We start from the raw sequence: 26,565 nt of genomic DNA on the forward strand, positions 1-26,565 counted from the left end.
TATTATATATATATATATATATATATATATATATATATATATATATGTACGTAAGTCTAAGCCGTAAGTACGTAAGTTATATTTGTATGTTATAGGTAATTGAATTTAATTGTTAAATTTTATTGAATAAAAAAAGGTCTTTAATACCTTATATTGTTATTTTTCTAATTTTTTACTAAAGGAAATTAACTTATGCAAAATTGTTGAACATTTAACAATCAGACGAGAGTTGACAAAAGACATTCCATTAGTCCACTGTAACTGATCAGAGACGTCAGATTAGAGACAATATATTGGTAGAATTCTCCAATCTCTCCAGAAGCCATGTGTTTACAAAACATTTCGAGAATACTTATGATTTTTATATTTATAGTAACGAGTAAGAAAATTCATTTTAGAATGGCAATGTTTTTTAATTTATTAAGTAAAATATAATTGAAGAATTGACATTGTAAAATGTATTTATGGCCGTTTCTAATATGTTAATGATTTTATTTTGTAAAGATTTCCTTAAGATTGTTATTTAGATATATGTGAATGTAATAGATAGGTATACACATTTATATAAAGTTATGAAACGCAAAAAAAGCAAAAAGCGTTAAGATGTTCTCTAAATTTAATATAATGTGTATTTTTTTAACATAACTTATGAAATTAAATAAAATGTATTGGAATTGTAATTAAAATAAACAGCGAACTAAAAAAAGCCGTAAATAATATTGTTTTTATGTCGAAACAAATAATAATAGTGACAGGATAATGTACTAAGCCAGACTGATTTTCTTTTTGTATACAAATAATAAACAATTTTTGGCATGAATGTTGTTATTGATTTTTTTTTACGGTTCGCCGTAACACGAATTTAGCCAAACTCTAAAAGTACTCTCACATCTCACAACTCTCCTGGTACATCTAGTTAGTTTGAACCTTGTCTCGAATTAGGTGCGAGGAGTAGAGGCGGCAATAGCTGTAGATGTCAGGATCGAACTTGAGACTCACATCGATCTTACCATGACATTAAATCAAACAAAATATACTTTATTTAATTAGGATGTTACGAGCACTTTTGAATCGTCATTAACAAGGTTAATTTAAATTTAAATCTACCACCGGTTTGGAATGTAATCTCTACCGAGAAGCACTGATAAGAAACTCAGTAGTTACTCTTCTATAATCAAGTTACATAGATAATTGAATTTATTATTTAAAAAACTTTAAAAATCCATTTTGTTAAGAGCAAAAATTTTTGAGAAAGTCTCCTTTGCAACGCAATTATTTAGTCTAGTCAAACAAGCTATCAGGCAGAAAACTCAAATTAAGATAGGTTTTTTTTTATATTAGGTTTCAGTATGATGATGACAAATCGTATAAAAGTATACAAACACTTTTTCCTAGCTTAATTTTAGAAAGTAACCAAAAAGGGTAATATCGACTGTTTATGTACAACATTTTGCTCCTCACTTTGATCTTATCTAGAGATAAGATAGATCTCATCCCATGTGGGATATCCCATATTCAGTAATACGGCTTTGCAACCGATTCTTAAACTACTTTTATTGTAGTGTATTATTTTTTAAAATATGTAAAATAAAGTGTATATCTCAAACGAGACATCTTGAGTGTTTGACATTTGTGGTTCAATATTGAAAGTAAAAATATACTGGTCAGTGAATAATCTTTTTCGTCGTCGCGTTTGGACTTTACTACTTACCATGAAGTGGAGTGGATTCATTTGCTTTCCCGGCGAATATTAAAAAAAAAAATCTCTTGTGTACTAAAAATAAGTCATTTGATAGAAAATCTATAGTCGCAGTTTAATATCATTTATTATTAGATATATGTCAATTACGTTTGAACAAACGTAATTTAATTGAATCGTATAATAATATATTGAATATAGACTAAAACCAAAAATGTTATTTTAAATTAGCTTCAGTTCATATCAGTATTCACATAAAATGAATGAGTAGACATGGTAAATAAGAAAACAAGGGTTATGTTCCTGGAAATTTAATGACTTTAATAGAAGAATAACTAAATTAAAACAGCAAGATAGAAGAAAAAAACATTCATTATTAACATCATCTTTATCTGATTATGTTCAAGCAAGAAGACCAAAATTAATCAATGACCTAACAAAATATACAACAAAAGTCATTAAATAATTAAGTCCAACCAATCAGTTGGTCTACCGTGGACGACGACCGTAGCAGTACAGGGTATTATCGTTTTAAATTCACCACTAAAATGAACGAGTTACATAATACAACTTACAATTTTGAAATATATTGTGATTAAAAGAAAAAGCTAAATAATTCTTTCCTACTTATATAATGTGTAATAATATAAAGTGTCCACTACTTATAAATGTATAACTATAGCTTACTTTAAATTTTCACACAAAGAGCGGAACAGACGGTCGCTGCGACGCGACGCTACGCGACACGCGCGCGCCGGTCGCGTCGCGTCGCGTCGCGTCGCGTCGCGTCGCCGGCGCCCGTCGCGTGCCGACACACACCAGTCGCGCTACCTCTAGGTCACTTACGCCGAATGTTAAACAGAAAGCGACGATTTCCCAAACCGAAACGAAAGTTAACTAACAATTTGAAGATGATGTACTCGTATGTCCGAGTGTGCGCGAGCGCCGTACGAGCGCCGCACGAGTCAAGTGAGCAGCGTAACATCTGTACAGTTTACAACTAGGCAAATATAACACGGAGGGACGAGCCACTCCCACTCGTTGAGCGTCAGCTTACGATTGTTATCTCGATATTGTGAAGCGCGCTACGCTCTCCGTTGGAATCGAAACAATGTAGCTTTTTTTGGAGTTTTACTTTTTTACAATATATAGGATTTGTTTCTATAATTAATTATATCTAATATTTACAATGGAGGTGAATGGACATATTCAGAACTCTACTTATTATATCAAAAATTAATCATGAAATTCCTACCCAAAAAACGAACATTATCTACAAATTTAATAAAACGAGATTGAGCAAATTGCATCGAGTCCTGTTCCGTCGACGCCGCAGGTGACGCTCGCGATGTCGTATGAACTTTGAGATGAATGAAAATGAAAAGTTGATTAGAATAAGACATTAAACTCGTTAGGTGAAAATCAATTTTATTTATTATATGATATAAACATTAATTAAGAAAGTTTTGTAAATTAAGATTTAAAAGATTTAGTTAAAACTAGTATTTATACAAGATGCCCTAACTACGGAACGTTCAAAATAACCGGCCTCTCCTCGCCACCGCTTCAGTGAGTGCATCGATCGCGTTCATCTACCGGCGCCACGCGGAGCTACAATTGCCCAATCTCTTTTAAAAGCAAAGTTCTCACCACAAATTAATCTAAACATAAAACGGATCGAGCCTCCGCCTCCGCCCGCGGGCGGGCCGCAGACTCGACCCAGCGTTTATACAGAGTAAATCAAAGTATGTAAGTGGCCGCCGGCGCTCGACGACCGCAACACATTTACATATTTCCCGTTTAAAAAATAAATTGAAGAAATAATGAAGTAAAGTGTCAATCGATCGGCGGCGGAGGCGGGCGAGGCGGGCGGCTCATATCTTGTGTATCTTCTGCGAGACCACGACAGGGTTGTTGCGGCGGATCTCCTGCGCGCCCAGCTCCCGGTAGTCGAACGAGCACTCGTGCTTGTCGCTGTACCGGTGCACGGCGCAGAACAAGCCCCCGCAGCGACACTCGAACCCTGCAACGAGCCACGGTCGTTACATTCCAATCAGCGATTATCTAATACGTCGAGTTTTATATATTCGGACAGACAGATAGCAACCGGAGGTGACATATATTTAAAATATAAATACAGATAGAGATACATACATAAACTATTTTTAAAAACCTTCCAAGACTTTAAAAAATTTGAAATTTATAACATTGATACCATTCAAATAATTTTTCAATGATCGAATGTTTTGTTAAAAATAAATTATTAATTAAGATACACTTATACATGACGAGCCGGTTGGCGTGGTTGGTAGATACTTGCCTTTTCACGCCGAAGGTTGTGGGTTCGATTTCCACCCAGGACATTTGTGTGCATGAACATGTCTGTTTGTCCTGAGTCTGGGTGTAATTTTCTATATAAGTATGTATCTTACAGAAGAAAAGTAGTATATGTAGTATATCAGTTGTCTGGTTTCCATAGCACAAGCTTTGTACAAGCTTAATTTGGGATCAGATGGCCGTGTGTGAAAAATGTCCCAGGATATTATTATTATATTATTACTTACATTAATAAATTCAACTCATGTAAACTATTCATTGTATGCAATGATTTTTTTAATTTATTAATATTTTCCATACACATACAATTTAAATATAGAAGAAGTATTACAAAACTAGTAAAATATAACTGACAATTATGCAATGAATAATACTATAATTCAATACCGAATACAAAAACAATGAGATTTCAGTTGATAAGGTTAAATTGCCGTTATCTTATGTTTTCATATGATAAAAATGAAGAAATTTTGGTCTTTTGATGAGATATAAATTACAAAACGATACGTCGACCGCGATAACACTGAACAGACTAGTGAAGCCGCCGCAGTATGAGATTGGAATTCGGAATTCGTATAAACACAGATTGTGTCTTAAAAGGTTAATAATAATAATATATATTATATTTTAATCGGTAAACTAATAATTCATTCTAAATGTACCAAATAGTGATCCAATACGGTACCGTAAGAAACAACTGTTATAATTTTATTTTATTAGTATTAGTATAGTGCATGTTCTATAAATGTCTTTAATATAACTTCCTCTAAGATAAATTTATACCGAAATCCTTTTAATATGATGTGTATAACTAGTTTGTTTGTCAACAAAATCTCATTCGATATGTACTTTTCGCTACGTATAATTTCAACCACGGCCCAACCTCAAGGTCTAGCTAACGTTTATGCAAACAGTTGCACTCGCATAATCTACTAGGACGCCAATCTGATTCTGAATCGCGTTGGAAAATCTCCTCCCAAGCTAACACGATAAGTGTTAGCTTTAATCGCTATGCAAAATGAAAAACATTTGATTTCATTCACATGTTTTTTCTCATATTTTTAGAAATTATCGTTAGTAGTAAGACTGAATACCAAGTATTTCAATCTGTTTTTATTGTATCCTTATAATATTTAATTACGCGACTCGATGATATTACCTGTGAGTCCAACCTTCTTGCGGCAAACGGCGCATCTGTTCTTTTTCTTTTTATCCTTGCTGGAATCCTTGTCGTCGGCGTCGGTGTCAGAGGCGCCAGTGCTGGCACCGCTCGTGCCGGCCCCACTGTCTTCTTCCAATTTCTGAAATCAATTGCAGTACGACATAAGTGAATGCTCATTTATACACTACATACATACGCGAAAGTTTACTAAAGGATATCGACAAAACTATGGAATACCCTGCGGGTTATTCAACCAACCCGTTTGAGGATTTTTTTAGTGCCATCTACTAAGGAAAGATTCGATGTGTTTTTTGCATTATTGGAATTAGCCGGGGGCGTTTCCTCGTAGACGGTGTTGTGACCTTCATTTATATCTACAGTCTTCTTCGATCTCATTCCATCATGATCATCCCTGTGAACTTGCTGCGGCTCGTCTATATTTAGCCTGGGACCATTGTGACTGTGCTCGGCTCTTTCAGTTCCGTCCGGTGTTGGCAGCGGCGTGCTGTCATTTATATCGACGGACAGCCGTTTATTTTCGAAACTCTTCGACCGCGTCGCGCCGCTACCCTGACTTAGGGCGGAACTTTGGCTGTTGTTACTAGATTTACTATTTCGTCGAATCGCTTTTTTCAAAATTCTCTTCCCCTTTGATTCTTTTTTGTTAGGGTCACTTTCCATTATTTATTACTTTAGTAACATTTTAACTGCAATAAACATAAATTTGACTACTTAATAACGGCATTATACCAAATCTAAAATCTGCATGGTAACTTCGTCAAACACACTACCGACTATACATAATATTGAGTATGAATGTCCAGCATATTTTAAATTTTATTTTTCGGGAATAATAATAACAATTACATTTTTATTTTCTTTGATAGTTTAAAATGATCTTTAAAAAACATTTATATTTTTGACAAGCTTGCCTTTATAAAATGTTTGTTTGACAAATATTTATTTAAAAGCCATCTGTCAGTTTATCGAGTGCCAGTATCAGTTGATTTATTACACAAAATGTACATATGTGCCGTCATCTTACAATCCGGTGCCGCCGCTTGTCAATGTAAGTTCGTAACTTTGTCATATATTACATCGGTAGTGTGAACACTGAACATTGAATTCATACAATCTTATCTGTTTGTGTGCACACTTTACGTACAACATATCCTTCACGTTCTTCCGCATATCACACTTCCTCTTTAAGGCTCTCTACATTAAGGAAACGTCTCAGTGGTGAACCAAAAAGGCTCGTGTCTGTCGTTGTCCATGTAAGAAGAAACCAGTTTCTTGTCTATTATTGTTAACCGTTGGGAACGTGCGAGCTCGTTACTGAGTAGGAATCGTAATGTGCGGGAGCGTCTCGCTAATTGATACGTGTATGCATGTATATTGTATAACGCCGCTGTGTTCAATATTCAACCAACGACGACTCGACAAGGTCGCCGTATTAGTTACATAAGAGTGCGTTATATACATTTGGCTCTAATTGCAAATTTATAAGGACCTTGTGTTGCACACCTGATAGAAACCACCAAGAAGGCGTTGTCTTATGAAATCATACAGACTCGTTTGCCAAAGAATGTTCTATATAGTTCAATACGATACGATCATTTATTGTAGACAGTGATATGCAGAGCAAGATAGATGTTCTTCTATTATATACATTTTTCTATGTACAAATAATTCATGCAAAATTATTTATGAATTTAGAGTTGGTAAGTCGGTAATATCGAGAACATTTCAATTTTTCCTTTGCTTAGAAATAGTACTATAAACACTTAATTGAATGTTATTTTCTTATATAAAATAAGAATAGCAGACAAACCTTACCTGTGACGCCATTCGACCATCAACCAAGTATGCCACCACCAATATAAAATTCAGATCGCCTAATAATGAAACATACATATACAATCATGTGATATCATTAACGTTATCCTTGTTTTGTATTTATATATTTTGTCACTGGCATTCTTACATATAATTTAATATTTGCTTTATATTTTTTTACTTACAAAATTAAGTTTATACTATTTGAAACAAAATTTATTCGGCAAATTCTTATCTGACAATCCTTCTATTATACCCGTCTATGTTGACGCTACAAACATCCGTAAATACGACAAAGTTTTTCTTCCTTTAAAATAGTTTTATTTCAATGTTTCGTTATCGGTATAAAGATTTAAACTCCTTTGTACACATTTTCTCATAAATTGTATGACGGCAAAGTATTTATATCTTACTTAAATAATATATTAAAGACAATGATGTGTTCACACAAATGGGTCGTACACAAGAGGATTGTTTCCCGCGTAGCGTGAATCACCTCAAAATCATACCAACGCTCAGGAAATGGGCCACAAAGACACACACACGAGTTAAATGGTATTGCCATTGTACTCACTGAGGCATTTCTAATTTAAACTTATTTTAATATTATAAATGTTCACATTCGGCCATTTCACTGAAGTGATTCAGTTAAAGCTTAAAAATATTTATTTTTCACATTTAACGTGTAAACACGAGGATAGATGTATTAAGAAACTACACGAGTGCTATTTGATGTACTTGTATTTCTTTCTTTGTTATATTAAAGTATTTCTTTTTTTATTATATTTATTCAAAAATAAATATACATATAATTATGTATAGGTTTATATTAACACGTTTTTATTCATTGTACAACTCTTCTTAATGGCACCTATGTACTATATTAACTAAATAAGCTTAACTGCAAATAAGAATTATGATGAAGAATGATTTGTTTTATTAATTTACGACCTCGACAGCGCTGATCATGTTATATTAGTGAGCGAGCTCATTCCCACATGTTAGTTAATTTAAGTTTATATGAACCTGCATTACGACTAAAATAGGCGCGTCTCGTGCATTCTCAATGTCGGATGACACGATGACATGTCAATGTGATTTCAATACCTCTCGCCGTGTGTACTTACATTATTTATATCTATACAATGATGCCGATCGAGGCACGTGTAACTTTAGTAGTAAAGCGTGACATGAAATACAATCTTTGTCTAAGGATATGTCTAATGATTCAGCGCATTGCTGGATCGCATACCTTTGTTTAGTTTTGCTGATTTAACAGACGCATTCTACGCATTAATTAATATCTTTTTACAATTACTTGTTACAATATCTAATTAAAGACAAAATATATATATATATGTAATTTGAATTGCTGTACAAAATATGTCTCACTGAGATATACTCTACACTAAATATGATTGAATTTGGTTTAATAGCAATATAACATATAGTTGTAAGTTCGTGCAAGTGTGCTACAAATAAACATGTAAATACGGCCTCACGTCTGTGTGTTGCTGCGGCTGCGCGGGCAGAGCGGGCACGGTGGGCGCGGCGGCCGCGAGCGGCGTGGGCGCGGCCACGAACGACGTCGACACTGCTGACGGCGTCGTCGCCGGCGGCTGCTGCTTCTTTTTTAACGCTTCCTGAAAATTTGGACCAATCCTTTATGTATACGTTTTAGGTATAGTATTCAATTTAAAAATTAAAATATAAACTATAGTTATTTTATATTGTATCGGTTGAGTTAGGTTAAATACATTTCAAACATTCATACCCCGAAACCGACTTGTTGGCCTGAGTAGAATATACATATAAAGTATTTATTTAATTTAACATATAAAAACTAAATATTGTGCAACAAGTGTTGTGCGGTGCACCTCTCTATTCAATCCGTGCTTTGTCTACTCTAATAGAAGTGATAGCAAATTTTTAATACGTTTATTCAAATGTTCTAATCACAAAATTTAAAAGACTATTTAAGATACGTAAACTAAAATTTATTAAAAAATATATATTATTTTCATCATGCATCAGATATAGATTTATAATTATATAAACATTTTTGCCTACATATCTAGGGCAATTTTACCAGCGTCCAACATTCTTAGAAAAAATCCTCTTGTGAACAGTTACACATATCTCTCACTACGACGACAAAACATACGACCGACATACTTTATAACTGAACATATCCAACATATAAGCAACATATAGGCTATGATAAAGTTGAAGTTTTATGTTAATCACGATTTAATTTTATCTATTTATTTATTAAGGTTTACCAACAGTTGTTTATACCGAATATAACACATAATACATCTAGGTAAACACCGCTTGTAATTATACATAAAAAGAAAATAGTAGCTACAGCAATAACACTAAATATGGATAAATTAAACTTAATTACAATAGACACGAAAAAAAAATTAATAACAAGAATATGTAAATCTGAAAGTGAGATAAGCCAGTACAAATTGATTTCAACTTAGTGAGGGAATCATAATATAGATCGATTTGATCACTGCAAGCATTTATCACTTTACATAATCTCGAACAGGGAGATTTGGCACCTTACACAGTCTTTCTAAGAGGTGGACAGTGGTGTGATCGAGCTGCGAGGGAGCCTACATGCAACTTGAATAGGCCAAAGAGCTGAGGACAGTCAATTTTGTGGCAAAAAAAAAATTATATTTAGTTATTTTATTAAATTTACTATCTATTAGATTTAGTCGTTATTGCGGTAAGCCGGAAACAAACAAACGAAATTGACCTTTTTATGTATGGATTTGAATGACCTTAAAGTAAATTACATTACCATCCAAAAAAATGTATTGAAATAAAAATAAAAAACATATAATATTTTAAGATAATATTTTTTTCACGCGTCATATACAAAAACAACTTTATCCTTGAATGGCCTCCACTCAACCTATCTGTCTGATAGCCAGCGTTACTTTAAGATATATTCACATTCGTTTTTCAGTACACACGCATTCATCTTACATTTATCTTTAATTAGTTTACAACGCCGTTGCGCAATCTCATTAATTGGTACGAGAAAATAGCTATGGTGACGTTAGTGGGCATTTACATAACAATTAATTTTCAAGCGTGAGCAAAATTAATATAAGCCGGGTTTAGTTACTTAAACTGGCGAAGTGTGGAAGTAGCTTGACGATTTATACAAACGTCATTATGTTAGCGCTGATTCTTTTGTATCATTTGTTGTCTCTTTCTATGTCCCCACACATATTAATAGGAATAGAATAGGAATGTCTAGTTCTGTCAAATATTAAATATAATTGTTATTTTGCGATTCAACAACTGCCCACACAAGAGTAAATAAAAAAAAACTGGGCAAGTGCGAGTCGAACTCGCGCAATGAGGGTTCCGCCGTACTATCTTGTAGTGCAAGTATAGGAATAAATCCGAAAACCGTAAAACAGTTGTTTAAAAACAATATTTAAAAATAATTATGAAAATAATTTTTACAAACAAATTAAAGGAAAACCTATGAAAAGTCTAAATCTTAAAATAACCTGGTAAAATCTTTTAGTATAGTGTCACCACACTATACTAAAAGATTTATTCCTATACTTGCACTACAAGATAGTGCTTTTTGCCAAATTTCATGATTCTAAGTCAACGGGAAGTAACCATTATGGGTCGTTTGTAGTACCTTTTATTCGTTTGTAGTAGCGTTAATTTCGTTGGTAGTACCTTCTATTCGTTTGTAGTAGCGTTAATTTCGTTGGTAGTACCTTCTATTCGTTTGTAGTAGCGTTAATTTCGTTGGTAGTACCTTCTATTCGTTTGTAGTAGCGTTAATTTCGTTGGTAGTACCTTCTATTCGTTTGTAGTAGCGTTAATTTCGTTGGTAGTACCTTCTATTCGTTTGTAGTAGCGTTAATTTCGTTGGTAGTACCTTCTATTCGTTTGTAGTAGCGTTAATTTCGTTGGTAGTACCTTCTATTCGTTTGTAGTAGCGTTAATTTCGTTGGTAGTACCTTCTATTCGTTTGTAGTAGCGTTAATTTCGTTGGTAGTACCTTCTATTCGTTTGTAGTAGCGGTCATTTCGTTTGTAGTAACCTCTTTTCGTTTGTAGTAACGTTAATTTCGTTTGTAGTACCTTCTCTTCGTTTGTAGTAACTGTCATTTCGTTTATAATAACTTGGTATATCTCATTATCGTTCGTATTTATTTTGAGAAAGAAAAAAAACTTGTTTAAAAATTTAAAAAAAGTTTGTTCACGTAAAAAAATTTTTTTTTTGCTTCAACTACAAACGATTTTTTTTTTCACTACGATTAACTACAAACGATTCGCTTCAAGAATCCACTATTCATTTTGAGTGCCGACAAAACCGGGGGATGCGTTTTTTTCGATGTCCTCTAATTTTTTTAGTTACTACAAACGAAAAAAAAATTTACTACAATTAACTACATACGAATATCTATAAGAATCAAAAAGAAAAAAATCGATTTTCAAAAGTCGGGTGCCAAGTTCACATAGCCACCATTAGGTTTTGATTCCCATTTGATTTGATTCTTTTTCAAGCAATTATCTGTTATTATTTATTTTAAATTTGTTAAAATACATAATTATTTTATTATATAAAATAATTTACTATAATTTTACTGCAGGAAATTTTAAAAATATTTTTTTTAATTTAATAAAAACAGTATAAAATAAAATGATATTTAAATATATTCCAATAAACCTAATGGTTAATATTTTTATAGTCTTATTATCGCCAATAAATCACCTTAAAATTATGGGACGTTTTGCGTTTTGCGTTTGTGAGATAAACATAGCCTAGTATTAAAGAATATGAGACCATCGCCCAGTATTCTGTCCACACACGAATGTCATTCGTCGCCTTCCGTATTTATGCACATCTGTGTGCAACTGTGGCTTGTTGACTTATAGTATACGATATAATAAACGTCATTGTTATTTTTATTAACGATGAAAAAGAAAATCATCACGGATGCAATAATAAGATGAAAAACTTTATGTTAATAGTTTGCCGTCGAACCAACGACGCTTATAAGTAAGGTAATAGATGGTTTATATCGACAGATTAATTTTAATGAAGTAAAAGGTTTTGTAAGTTTTGTCTCGCGTATATTATAATAGTTTTCAATATATGTAATAGTTACTAAAATACGATGACATTACGTAGTCGTGGTTTGTTTGGTGTTAGTTTTAATTATTTTTTTTAATTTTAAGGTTTGGCAAAATAACTGCGCTGAGCTTCCGAAGCGCACTAAGCCTTTTCATAAGGGCTTTATTTCATATTATTATAATTTTTAATGCGCTACATAATATTATATAACAAACTCCCCATCACCACAAATGTTCATACACGTGGCTCCTAGTGTATAAAATAACAAATAAACAATAACTTGTATTGGCGCGACCCGGGATTGAAACACACAGGCACAGGATTTTCTTGATTTACAAGTAAAAATGAGGATATTCTTAATTTAATTTTTGAATTTAACTCCGAAAGATTCACAATAGTATGTTATACGTATTGTGTATTATATCAATAGTGGGTGGGTTACTAATAATATATATTATATTTTTAATGAATGAATCAAATAAACTATCACTTATATTTTTCGTTAGGTGAATATGCAGAATCAATTTACAGATACAATTGGAGCCAGGTCTGGTATTACAGGTTTAGAGGCAAATAAATATTAATTACAAATATGAATGTTGTTATTAGGTATCTGATATTTTTTTACTATATAAAATATATCAAAATCTTATTCCGTGGAGGCGGCAGTTTGAAGCACCGTTATACCTTCCCTAAATTTGGACTTGACTGCAACACTCGCTAACAAGTTTGGTCGTAATTGTGAGTGTTGCTACGACTACTAATGACGAAATACGAATTCAACACCTAGACTTTTATAATAAATATATTAACTATTTGAAATAACTTGTCGTAACTGCGACTTTATTACCATTTTCTAGACTTAGCAAATGAAATTAATAATGTTTATAACCAAGTGGCCGGAAATACATAATAAATTAGTAGTCTACGCCAATTATGATAACATAGTCGAAGGGATATCTGCCTGACAGTGATTTAGTAGCAATCCTGCTACATCAATCGTTTTTAATTAAATTGTAAATATCAAAAGTGTTTAAGATAGTCTCTAGCCAAATTATATGCGTAAAGCGTTAAATACGTATTATTTTATAGTTTAACTTTTTTTATGCTACTTATTCAATCGAAATTAAAGTATCAAATATATCTTGGTCAAAATAATAGAACGACATATATTCATTGTAAATTGTCTAGTATTTGATTTCAAGTGTTAATAATTCAAGAAAAAAAGAGAGAGAAAGAATGTAGGTACTTTTTCTACTCGTTAACCCGTATCTGTTAACTATGCGTTATATACACGTTTCAAGGATATTTTTGTTGTAATAACTAACTCCGTTATTACACTACTTGAACCTTCGAAAAGTGCGAAAAGAAACTTATATCAACCTAAACAGTATTTTAATAAATTTACACAAACCTTAGTTCTTTTTTTTCTTTTATCGACCGGCGATTAAGGGTTTACTAGGCATATAAATAAATCTACAACAATATACAAAAAATATATAGTATTTTCCAAAAATCACTTTCAATCATCTTCCGTTGGACTTCATTACTTAGTAGAATATTTTTGCAGTCAAATTATGAAGCTGATTTAAAAACAATACGTTTTTTTGGTCTTTACTGTCTTAAATGATATCCACCTCGTTAGTTTTACTAGAAAGTCATGGAACACCATTCAAATGATAATATAGTAACATATACTGGTAGGTCGACCTTACTGCCGATGTAAAGAAAATCATATCATGTAATTTAAATAAAAATAGGTTGCCGCGACGAAGATTGTTTATATTAAGAAATATAATATATTGCTCTAAAAGTACACAAGCTAGTACAACAGACGTTTGAAATAAATTTATATTATTCAGGAAATGTATGTTATTATCATTCCCTAATTTTAGTCACATGGTATATAACGTACAAAGTTATATAAGATCGTTCTGAAATACGTATCTCCGTTACAATAAACATACTATGAGATTCGAAACTATTATACTGTCAATTGTAATTAGCAGTTAGCAGTGAATTGCGTAATCTGCAGTCAGCACGTACAGCATCGCTACAGCCGATTATTGTTATAAATTCATGAACAAACAGCAAATACCTACCTACTACGACTGTATACATTCGCTCACTAGTTTAATGTCTTATTTAAAAAGTAACGGTCTTACTTAAAAAATATATTAAACAGGTGTCTAGTTTTTTCACTGTCATCATTAATTTGACATTGGCAAGAAGAAGACACAGCATTTTGTCAAGTTGTATGCATCTCCATTTATTTTATGCGACTACCCGTGATTTTATTAACAAAGAGAGTTCCTATAATAAAATCTTACAAACTGCCCCAGGTTTTAAGGTCTTACTCTTCAGAGTTTATTAATATTTATCATTGGGTGTCCACAATTATATTTTACATAGACGTAACTTACATTAGTTTTAATTTATAACATCATCTCTAGTAAATGAATTTCTAAATAAATGTAGTCAAAATGATTACTAGAACTGCCTACCCGTATTTTTCAATCACTAATTTACACCACTCAGAAGTGTGGACCGTGCTGAGCCAGCGACATGTTTTTCATTAAACCGACAAACTAAGAAAGGTCTAAAGTAAAGCCAAAAAAAGCTAAGTTATGAACACACAACCGACAAAGCTAAGCTTTATTAACCTAATAAACTATATAGTAATAATAAATTCGCAGTGACAAGACAAGCTCACTTCATACAACCAAATCACTGCCAACGAAACAAGATTTTCAAATATTAGGTTATTGACCTCAAAAAACAAAACATTAAAGAAACAAGCCAAAATACGTGGGCGTATTAAACTCATTTATCTAAGTTTAATTGATGGTCAAAAATACAACACTTCAGATTAAATTTACTTGTTACTTATACACATATAAACACTTCGATTATGAAAAGAATTTAGATTGTTAACTCATTTTTTAGAATATATCTTCATATTTTCTGTGTTAATTAAATTATTTAGAATGAATTTGAAGATTCGACTGATACAAAGTTTCTGAAGAATTAAACTCAATTATAACTTTTGTTTGCCAATATTCTTACTAACAATATAATAAGAAATGAAATGCTGGTTAGTATATAAATGATTAGATTTACCTTAAAGCAAACTGAACATAGTCCGTCTGTAGAGGGATTTCCGTAAAACCCGCAGCCTGAACGGCAAAGAGCCTCCATGGGATTCGACTCTCGCTCCATAGTTCCACGGTAATTTCACTTTTAACAATAACAAAAGTCAAGAGTACGATTGCACTATCAGTATATTGCACTTGTTTTTAACACAAAGTTCACAGTGATCACAGTACAATGCACTTGGAGACGTTATAATTCAGACGTAGATATTTCTGACGCGCAGTGTATGCGGTCAGCGGCTCTTTTAGCCGTCGAGCTGCTAAATCTTTCTGTGTCAGGATCGTAAAGGGCCCTGGAACAAGTAATTGCTATCAATTCGTCATCAAACTACACAAATTTTTTCACCAAACAATTAAACATAGCACTTATAATTATTTGTAAATACGTAGAAAAAAACAAATATGACACATACTGCGCACGAATATAGAAAGTGGTATCTAAACAACGAGGGATTTCGTAGAGGCAAAACATAATATGCATAACGACAGGTTTGCATAACAAGAGAGAGCTACGGCCAAAGTAGAACAAGCCCGCGAACGCAGCGCGCGTCCCGCGTCAAGGTCCTCTGGCAACTCCCACCAACTAGCAGCTGTGATAAAACTTCATCCAACCATAAACTTGCCTTCGGACATTGCCTTTCTTATACCGCTGTTATTACGGTAAAAAAAAACTAAGGCAATTATTATATGCATTTAATGTTCAAAGATGTGTACATTTTGTTATCTACGAAAAAAACACATCACACCTAAGTCAAGCTGTTTTCGAGGTTTTATTTATCATACAATCATTATTATAAACGCACCGATATTTAATCTTTCCATCATTAATATATTATTATTTTAGTTCAAAAAAAAATAAACCTACATAACGCAAATTTACCGAATGGTATTCCGACATGACACGTGCACATGAAACTAGTACCTCAAAAATTTACGTATGATGATGAATAAATAGACCCTTCTAAATATTTTCTTGTATATTTGAGCAGAAGAGACAGGAACACCGAGCGTGCACTAATTATTACCATCGTGATAACGAAAGTGATGGTGACTATCGAGCGAGGTCGTTACACCGTGCACCGGTGGCCAGTACTCCGCAGTTGGGTAAGTCATCGACCGAGCTGAACAGATCGTAGGGGTGCACGTAGTTCTTTCCATACTCCGAGCGACGCCCGCGCATACAATGCGTCACGCTACACGTGTCCATCGCTCGGCTCGAAGTCCACGTTATATGACGCGGCGTGCGCCTGAATACGCATTTCAAACACTTCTTGTCTGCGCTTCAATTTAAAAATAGTGTAAAAGCGCAGTTATATATGCTAACGAATATTTAACAACGTAATTCGACTTGTATGAGATTAATATATCAAAATATTTGTCTGCTATTCCATTATCCATTAGGAAAACTTTGCGGTGTAAACATTAAATTGTTTATTATCTACTGAACTCGTATGTCATGGTTCGATCCCACGTAACGCATTCGAACTATCAACAAGTGGTTTGATACATTGATACGACTAATTCAGGCCAGGGTCGACTACTGAGGAACAGTAGAGTTGCCACAAATGTTCAAAATATACATACATCGTAACTAACTTAAAAACAGTATTTGTTCAATTCTAACTTAATGCTATAAGCTAGTGTAGGTACGTTTAAATTGTCTATAACTTTGTAAATTTTGTTGTAACATTGGTGTGAAACAACTGTGTCAAGGTGTCTGACGATTAACGATTGCAACAATTATCTACTTGCAAAATTAATCTACACAAAAAACTTAACCGTATTAGGCTTGCCAATTGTTTAATAATCGTAATCCTTTATTTTTTTAATACACTAGAATTTCTTACAAAGGTATCGTGGGAAAAACATACTGATAGAAAATATATGAAGCAAAAATATCCCTAAAATTTACTTACTACCTAGCAAATTGCATTTTTTTATCTAATCAAGTCGGGCAAGTTAATGTAAGATTTTTTCTTAATTATCTCATTTTAGCCTTACAAAAGGTGGAATAACTCGATCATTACTCCCCAATACATATTATTGTAATAATTTCAAAATACTATTGACATGATAAAATTTAGCAATCGCAACCACGGTCCGTTGTCAAAAGGACGCGGATAGAAGTTTATTCGAAGCGTTATATCTACGATAGTACTGTGGACGGTGACCTATCTGTATCTCTGGTATGTTTGTGTGGTCGCGGTACACGCGGCGACGTCGGTGTGCGCCGCGCCCTGCTGACCTACTTGCCGAGTGTTCGCTACGCAATTCGAGCACGACCTGGTTCGGTCTACACTAGCAGTGCCTCTGTAATTTGCTAATTTTGAAGATAGTGCGTAATCTTATTATTTAGAAAAAGAAATCTTACATCAGCGCCGTGTTCAGGAAAAGATTTATGTTAAAATTTTGTGTTTCTTCTTTAAGTACTAAAAGGAAAGTAATTATAGAATCCTAAAATTCTAAATGTTTAAGCAATTGATAAAGCAAACATAGATTTCAACAATAAAAAAATCTCTTTAATTTTATAATTAAATTGTATTTTTTTAAAAGAACAAGTGTTAGAGTCATACGACATTTTTTCCAAACTCTTAAATCGTTTCATACTCTTTTCTCAGTAAAAACGCACCACACGCCACAGCATAAAAACATTTCCCTCCTGCATAGCACATGTGTTGTAATCTTTAACACTTGAAATATCTTTAGCGTTAATCGATCGATCTTTTAGAGTAGAAACACTAGACTTGCAAATATTCACATTTTGTATGCTATATGGCGTCTATCTGTGAAGCCGTCGTTGTTAGTCTTTCTGGCTAAAACTACCGAAATCATTTGGATGAAATTTGGAATGGAGATAACTTAAACCCTGACTTAACAAATAGGCTATCTTATCTAACACCTGACACCTTCAAACGCGGGCGTAGCCGCGAGCGGAAACTAGTAATAAATAAAGGAAATTATAATTTGTAGCAAAATATCTAATAAGTAGTTTTAATAAGTAATGATTTAAAAAGAATCATTATAGATTCTGACCTAATTCATAATTATAGAAGCGAGTCTAAAAAATACGATTATAATATATAATCATTCAAAACAAAAGTATTTACTAGTGTTAAATATCAACGTCATCGACAGATATGAAAAGAATAAATTGCGAATATAATTATTAAATAAAGTTAAGAATGGGATTTCATTTTAACATTCACTAAGCAAAATCTAGGCCGGACAAATAATGTAACACTTCACTCATGAAACTTATCATTTACTCAATTGATCAAATTTAAAGCTTCCGAGACAAAATACAGGTCCGACAACTAAAGCAACGGTAACAATAACGGTATCTTGAAAAAAATCGAGCAGAGCAGATAAATCCCTCAGTAACGTGAACACTTTTAAAAGGATGTACTACATTTTTACTATTTATCTTTTATACAGTATCTAGAAGAATTCAACGATCTTTAAATAAACTAACAAATAACCATCATGAAATTAGAATAAATATCTACGTATATATGTTAACAATAACAAAATTCACGATGTGAACAAACAAAAACAAACCACACATTACATACGGAAATTCCAGTGTCGAACGAGGTCAATAAAATTATTTCTTACCATGAATTCTATAAAAAAAAAACCTGCCAAGGTACCAAATTAATTAGCAATCGCGCGTTCAATAACATATATATCAAAGCGGAAACATAACACACCTAAAATAGACGAGCCAGGGTCTCGATTGAACCTTCCGTGTGGTTTCACAACGTGGAAGTGAGTCCGTGTGTTAGCCAGCAACAGGTTTGCACAATATTGTAACAAAGCACAACAACAGGACGAGAAGGACAATGACATAGCATTTGGAAGACTGCGTCATAGACTTGCACAATGACGCTCCGACAATGGAAGCGGCAAGATGGCCGCCGAAGCGTCAGCTGATTGTGTGCACACGCACGCAGCTGTAGTCGAACCTGCCGTTTCATATATCGCTCTCTCTTTCAGCGGCACTGATTAAATCAAAACTCTCGTTGCTTTAACACCTAATGATCACAACGAAAAAAAACAATACCAATAAACAAGACTGGAAAACACATTGTTTTCGTAAAGTTAACTTCAAATATTGATTTAAAGGTCTATTACCCACCTCAATTCTAAATCAAGGTAAATTAACTTCTAGATTCTAGAGGTACGATTGCTTGCAACAACTAAAACGCACATAGGAATAAAAAAAAATTAACACACAGTGTGTGTTAATTTTTTTTACACTGATAATACACCAAAATTAAACTTAATATTCTCATGACAATGACTTTTGTTACAGAAATGATAAAAAACATCAGTAAATTACGTGTAAACGCCATCGAAACGTCATTGCAAAATAATGTAAACATTATTTTAAATCTAATAAGAATCTAAAATAAAATGTCCTCACTTTTCAAAGAAAGAGCGAAATAGAGATTTTGTTTATTAGGAGCAGATGAACATTATAAATTGCATGAAAGTTCTAAACAAGCAAGCACGGACATTGACCTTCTGGCATCAAGGTCGGAGCAGCGGCCTTCAAACAGCCTCGTCTAGCTGGCGCACAACCTACACTCAATAAGTCACAAGAGATGTGCATACACTAATATATATTTTTACATAGTTTACCGCACAACCATTACCTTCATGCAACAACACAATCCCATGGCCACGTTGAAACTACGCTCGCGGGCGCTTCACAATCACAAAAAAACACAACACGTTTCCTCGGAACGACGCAGTAATTTGCACTATCATCGAACTAGATAAGAAGCATGTATGAATCGCACCTGATATTAAAAATATATTAATGCACGACAGTCGTGTATCGGCCTCGTGTCAACGAGCTCCGACGCGAACGGCGTAATTACACAAACTGAGCTCTAGCCAAGTAAAAGAGCGAGCAGCGGTCACACTGCCCACCGCAGCCGTCGTCGTGCCGCTCGCCAGCCGTTTATTCGCGTCACACTGTTCACACGCGCACGCACTCGCCAATACAAACAAGCCACTGCCATCTAACTGATAAACATACGGCCAACTAGCGTGCCCGATACCCACACACTACGTATCACTGGTGAAAGAACAAATAGCTCATACTCGTCAAGATAAGTACATTTAACATGTAACGACGAGAAACGAGATTAAATCGAATCAAATTTCATAAATTATATGAACGACTGTCGGTGGTGACTCATAAGTGGATACGAATGACTCGTGCTTTTCCGAAAATGTGCTTTAGCTCGAAGTCGACGATTTACTGTAGATTACAACTTACGTCCTTAATTTATCAAAAGAACAGTTAACAATAACAACGTAAAAACGAAATAATAACGTAATAAAAATGTTATTTAGGAAAATATCGTTTTAAAACATAATAACCAGATTGTGAATCAACATATTTGTAGCAACGGTCCAAATTAACTTGTAAGTAATGAAAAATACAAGGTTAGCAAGTTTACAATGTTTAACAGAACCCAACATAGGTGTATCAAGCAAAGATGAGACTGTTGCGGGTGCGTTGGACGCAGACAAAGCCGCGACGACGCGAGTCGTCGATCTTCCCCAAATTAGTCCTGGGCCAGGTCGCTGACCTCGTAAGCTACGCGCCCGCCACTGCGAACAAGTCGCCGATTCTCACTGAATAAACCCCTACGTCAATAAATACTCGTAATGACCTACCCTTCAACGTATTCTTTGTTTACAGTTGAGAAAATATAAACAGATTATGATTGACCATCGCCATATAATACATCCACCATAATAGAAAAAAGGCTAATGACACTTAAACAGACATAATGCCCTCTTTTTTAATTAAATAACAAAAGACTTCGTATATTCCTTAAAAGAATTACAATTACGTATTACATTATACTCTTTATATGGAATATACGTTATATTAAGCCCATTTTATTTTTGTATAACGCGTAACATACGATAACATATTACTAGATCTATAATAAAAGAAATTTTGAGAGAATCTGATTCGACATTCAGTGAATAAATATTACTTGTCTGAAAATTAAAAAAACTTTGATGACGCAGTTAATAAAATCCGTACCTACCTGATGTTGAAAGAGTGAATTCCGAACAAGACAAATGTCTTTCCAAGTGCGAAGGCCCTTCAGCTCACAACCAGGCGACACCACGTCAGTGCAGTTGAGGTCAGCATCCACCGGCATCACAATGAGTGGTTACACCACCTAACAGAATTATACAATCAATTGATAGAACATTGTTGCATTAACCAGTAACGTGTCTATTTAAGTATAGATACATTAATATCAGTTAAAGTTCGAACCACTCAATGTAAAATTCCATTAGTTGTAAACTACAAATATTTAATAATAGAAAAGTGCGATTTTTAGGATCTAAAGTTTTGTAAATTACGAAAAAACTTTATGGGCTTTTTGTATATGGTAGCATCGTCGCGCTGCAAATTGCTAAAACATTAAATAGCAGCGGCAAATTCTAACAAGAAAATCTCGGTACAAAAATGACGCATATTTAAAGTCCAATGAAAAGTAAAAACTATATTGACTCATATAGGTAATTAATTACTTATCATACCCATACCGTATGAGAATTAGCGAAAAATAAATACGACACCAACAACACGTGCCCACAACATCTATTCTGTTAAAATATGATTAAAATACCTATAAGAAACTATTAAAATTCGTGACAAGAAATCTTCTGTTACAATAATAATTATTAAACGGTGTTAAAGTTAATATACATTTTCTGTATTAATTTTAATTTCGGGAGAAATTGATTAAGCGCTACCCGCTTAATTAAAATCGAGCAGTCACGAAAGTACTACGAGTGTAATGTCGCTGTGTTTAAAAAGATGCTTGTTTTTTCCTAATAAACGAAAAAACAATTCCAATTCATACGCATTTGAGTTTGAGTATGAAAATGGCTCTTAGATTTATAAGTTGTTTTTAATAAAAAGCAAATATGTATGATTACGTTATCAAAGTAAAAATCGTGATTTTTGCAAAAATTTAAGTGATTATTCTAAATAATATATTGTTTTTTTTTAATTATTTTTATAACTTATTTTAGTGCGATATGCGATTAAACCTACATATTTTAATTTGTTTTTGGATTAGTAGTTTCGAAGTTATTTAAAGATGTTAAAGAGAATGCTTAAGAAAAATTTACATAGGGCATGTGGTAATACCTTACCACATGCCCTATGTAATTTTATTTATCTGTAAATAGATTGGAGATTGAACACTTGGTACGATACTGTGACCTTGAATAATCAACCTATGATATTCATTATGATTTCGTGAAAAAAAATAGTTTAAATGTCCATGAGGTTATCTGAAGTTGGGTTTTTTTAGGGTTTGGGTATCATGACTACTCATGTCTTGTAGTCCCCCATGACTTAGGCTGGACTCAATTATTTTCAAGTCAACACTTGAGACTTACTAGTCAAAATCCTATCATTATGATAATATTTACAAAAGGGTAATAATTTTTATTATCACTGACACTTACAAAACTTTTTACTCCAATATGATATATAATGATTACTAAGTTAAATTTTTGTATAAAAAAAAACAGGAATCTTAATAATATAACATGTAATGGCTTGTAAAATGTTGGGATTTAATTTTATATTCATAAGTTTTGATTATGTATTACTTTACTTTTGTAAAGTCTAGGTGATCTCAAGACCCAAGACTTTGAAACTTGAGACTTGCCAAACTGTACTCTATTTATAAATAAAGATTTATTAATCGAGAACTGTTTGTGTATAACATTTTCTTTTTTAATAGAATAGGTAGGCAAACGAGCATATGGGCCACCTGATGGTTAGTGTTCACCAACACCCATACACATAGGCATTGTAAGAAATGTTAAACATCGCTTACATCACCAATGCACCACATGTAATTAGACTGCCTCTCTCACCATTCAAACCGGAACACAACAATACCAAGTATCGCTGTTTTGTGGCAGTATTATGACTGAGTAGTATAAAGCTTGCAAAAAGCACTACTACCAGTAATAACAGCACAACTATTAACAAATCCCGTGGAATATTTAAATCAAAGGTTTCAGTATTAGACTATAAATATTGTGAGTATTTTTAAGTGGCATTATTAAAATCAAATTTATAATTCAAAAATGTACATTTTAAATGAATATTTAAAAGAAGGTACTAACACAATTTTGATATTAGGAATTATATATTTTCAATTTAAAACATACTTCTTGAAATAATTGCAAAATTTACAAAAAAAGAAAATGCAGTGATCAAGTGAAATTATTACGTATATAGTTGGACTCATTCCTGACTTTGAGAGAAAATGCATAACTAAGATACATAGCTCACTGTTACTGTAAAAATTTTACTTCAATTCTCAATTTTTATTTCTTTTCATAAATGCCCATAGTTGATATGATGCAACTACAGACATGCAACAAATACAAACAAATTGATATAGAAAGGTCATTGTCCAGAGAAAAACAGAGAGTTTACACACAATATAAGCAATCAATACTTGGGGCAACAACATACACTAACCAGCACAAAAAGTGAAAATTTTAATTCTTAACAGATTACATTTACAGAACTTATATATAGGAGTAAAAGCATCATAACAATTATCTTTAATATAGTTGTTAATTGAGATGAGTGTTTCTCTGCAGTTAATTAACAGGTATAAAACTAAAACATGACATTAATAAAAATTATTAACAGCACAATTAATATGAAAATAAGTTTTTATTAATAAAATATTTCTAATTAGATTGAGTTTAACTAGATTTTTTTATGGGATATGTTACAATAACTGAAAATCAAGAAACTCTTGGGACATTAAATATTGAGAACTACTTTTGTTTAATCAAAAAATTTATTATAAATGATAATAATTTATTGTAGACACATTTAAAATACAAACTAAAATTGTTACTCTGTACAAACACAAAACACATTTAAAACAATCTTTTAATAAGAACACTATAATATGCCATAATAATTCAATTACATTTTATTAAAAGTTTAAGCTTCTACATTTTTGCAAGTCATGTTTAGTCAATTGATAGGCAGTCATAGATACAAAAGAATAATTGTTGCTGATATTCAACAAAAAATAACTCAAGAAGAATTGTGTTTGTAACTATTTCAAGAATTTTATAAACTCATCATATCATAAATGAAATTCCATTACAAAACGAATGTATTTTTAATAATCCTTTTAAACGCTTAAAAAGAGTAACCATATTATAATATTTAAAAGTTTTAACGTCATGTCAAAACTTTGTAATTCTAACTAGCCATTAACGCATGATAAGTGAAATTTCTGGAACATGTCGTAATTGTAGCATTATCAACTGAATTCATAAAATACATACAACCAATATTCATATATGTTTATAGAAACATGTAAATATGGTATACATGTATGCTTTTAAGGTGGTGTCATGATTGAAATGCGTGCAAAGAACGTATCGTACATAATGAAAGTTGTAATACAAGTTCAAACATTGCATTTCGACACTAATTATTGAACTAATGTTTGAAATATACTTTAGAGTGTAGTTTTTAACAAATTGTTTGAGTGTTAAACTCCAGAAACAAAGAAAATATTGGAGAACTACGATAATTGGCATTCACGAAGAAAATGGCGTCATATCAAACTACTCACGGAACAAGGCACGATTTCATCATAAGTAAGCACATCACAGGATCACAATCAAACACCCGCAATAATAAAAACGCAAAATAAAAACAATTTTCTTCAATAAATTACTCACTTTGAATATGAATTCCAAGGAAAATCATCCAAAAACTTAATAGACTGATGACAAGGCACTCCACTGACCACTCACCGTTTGCAAAACCGAGACTTCATAGATCACGTGACCATAAAGGTGCTGCCAGATAAAGTTTTTAAACACATATTAAAGCTTACAATTCACTGTCTTATAATTGTACGCTCTTATTTCAAATGAATTTTCAAATGGAAGTTTGAATTACATATCTTTTAATGTTATGAAATTGCATCATAGAAAGTTTACATTTACGTTAATTGGAAGCTCTTTGATATTATAGTAAAAGATAAAATAAAAACGTATAATATTTAATACACATTTTTCCAATATTATAGTACTTATATTCTATTCTGTACCATGTATGAGCTAAAATAATATTTAATAGTGTATTATTATATTATTATTAAAAAAAGATTACAATGCTCTAAGTAACATAAATAAATTATGTATAAAATAATAATATTCTATTCAAAACTACTAGTGATCTGTCCCAGTGTCACACGGTTAGTATATGAAGATATTCTTAAACTTGACTGATTGTACTCTAAAACCGTTTGAGACGCTGTAGCAGCACAATTCTTAACATTACTTTTTACGAATGCCTCTTTAATGTTGTGGCTAGCTTATAAGGGTGCAGGTCCTGAGATTTTAGGTTAGGATTTTAGGCTATTGTCGGGCCAATAGAATAATTTTATGTTGTTGTGTAGTAAGTTGGCAGTTATATACTCCCGTGCGTTGGAAAGCACGTAAATGTGCTTAATTTTACAAGTGCATTAAGTGCACACGTATGCACGTAATTGCTATTGCATTTGATCGTTCTGCGGTTGTACTGGATTGGCCCATCGGACTCATGATCTCATGAGGAAGGACATCACAAGGAAGAAAGTGCACCTGTTTTCACAAACACTTCAACACTGTAATGTCTACTGCTACTACTGCTAGATGATTAGTCTTCCAGGTTGGCCGCCATGGTGGAATTTCGATCAAGAAAATATTATTACTAACTTTCACGAATTACGTTAATTACATCGATACAGTATGGGAGTATTAATAAGGTTTTTTAATCATAAAGTAGGAGTTCATAAATAGCTTATAGAATTACAAACTTAATAAGTACCAAGACTAACTTTGTCTACAATACGTAGTAAAAAAATATTTTAATAACACACGTTTATATATAATTTCTGAATACTAATACTTCAAACCAATGTAAATAAATATCCTGGGACATTTTTTACACACGGCCATTTGATCCCAAATTAAGCTTGTACAAGCTTGTGCTATGGAAACCAGACAACTGATATACTACATATACTACTTTTCTTTTATAAATACATACTTATACAGGGTTACAGGGTAATATGTCACGATCCTTTTAAAGGGTTATAGTTCAGGACAATAGCTATCAAATGACTCCCAAAATGCTTATGCAAAAGTGTATCGTT

General features: G+C 32.8%; 1 protein-coding gene across 6 annotated transcripts; it reads right to left on the minus strand.

Moving 5' to 3' along the window:
- Nucleotides 1-1,994: 1,994 nt before the first annotated feature.
- LOC126772726 (AN1-type zinc finger protein 6) lies at nucleotides 1,995-25,248 on the minus strand. Of its 6 annotated transcripts, none has more exons than XM_050493257.1 (6): nucleotides 25,103-25,248; nucleotides 21,391-21,528; nucleotides 15,282-15,606; nucleotides 8,537-8,677; nucleotides 5,196-5,337; nucleotides 1,995-3,722 (listed from the first exon to the last, which is right to left on the minus strand). In XM_050493257.1, the coding sequence occupies exons 3-6, from the start codon at nucleotides 15,378-15,380 to the stop codon at nucleotides 3,574-3,576; spliced, it is 531 nt and encodes a 176-aa protein (XP_050349214.1). In that variant the 5' UTR covers nucleotides 15,381-15,606; nucleotides 21,391-21,528; nucleotides 25,103-25,248; the 3' UTR covers nucleotides 1,995-3,573. The 6 variants fall into 6 exon arrangements, with proteins under 6 accessions (XP_050349214.1, XP_050349216.1, XP_050349217.1 ...); XM_050493259.1 differs by having other exon boundaries at nucleotides 21,387-21,528; XM_050493260.1 differs by lacking the exons at nucleotides 21,391-21,528; nucleotides 25,103-25,248 and adding an exon at nucleotides 20,119-20,331.
- Between the last annotated feature and the right edge of the window lie 1,317 nt (nucleotides 25,249-26,565).

This window comes from Nymphalis io, chromosome 13 (assembly GCF_905147045.1).
Source record: "Nymphalis io chromosome 13, ilAglIoxx1.1, whole genome shotgun sequence".
NCBI lineage: Eukaryota > Metazoa > Arthropoda > Insecta > Lepidoptera > Nymphalidae > Nymphalis > Nymphalis io.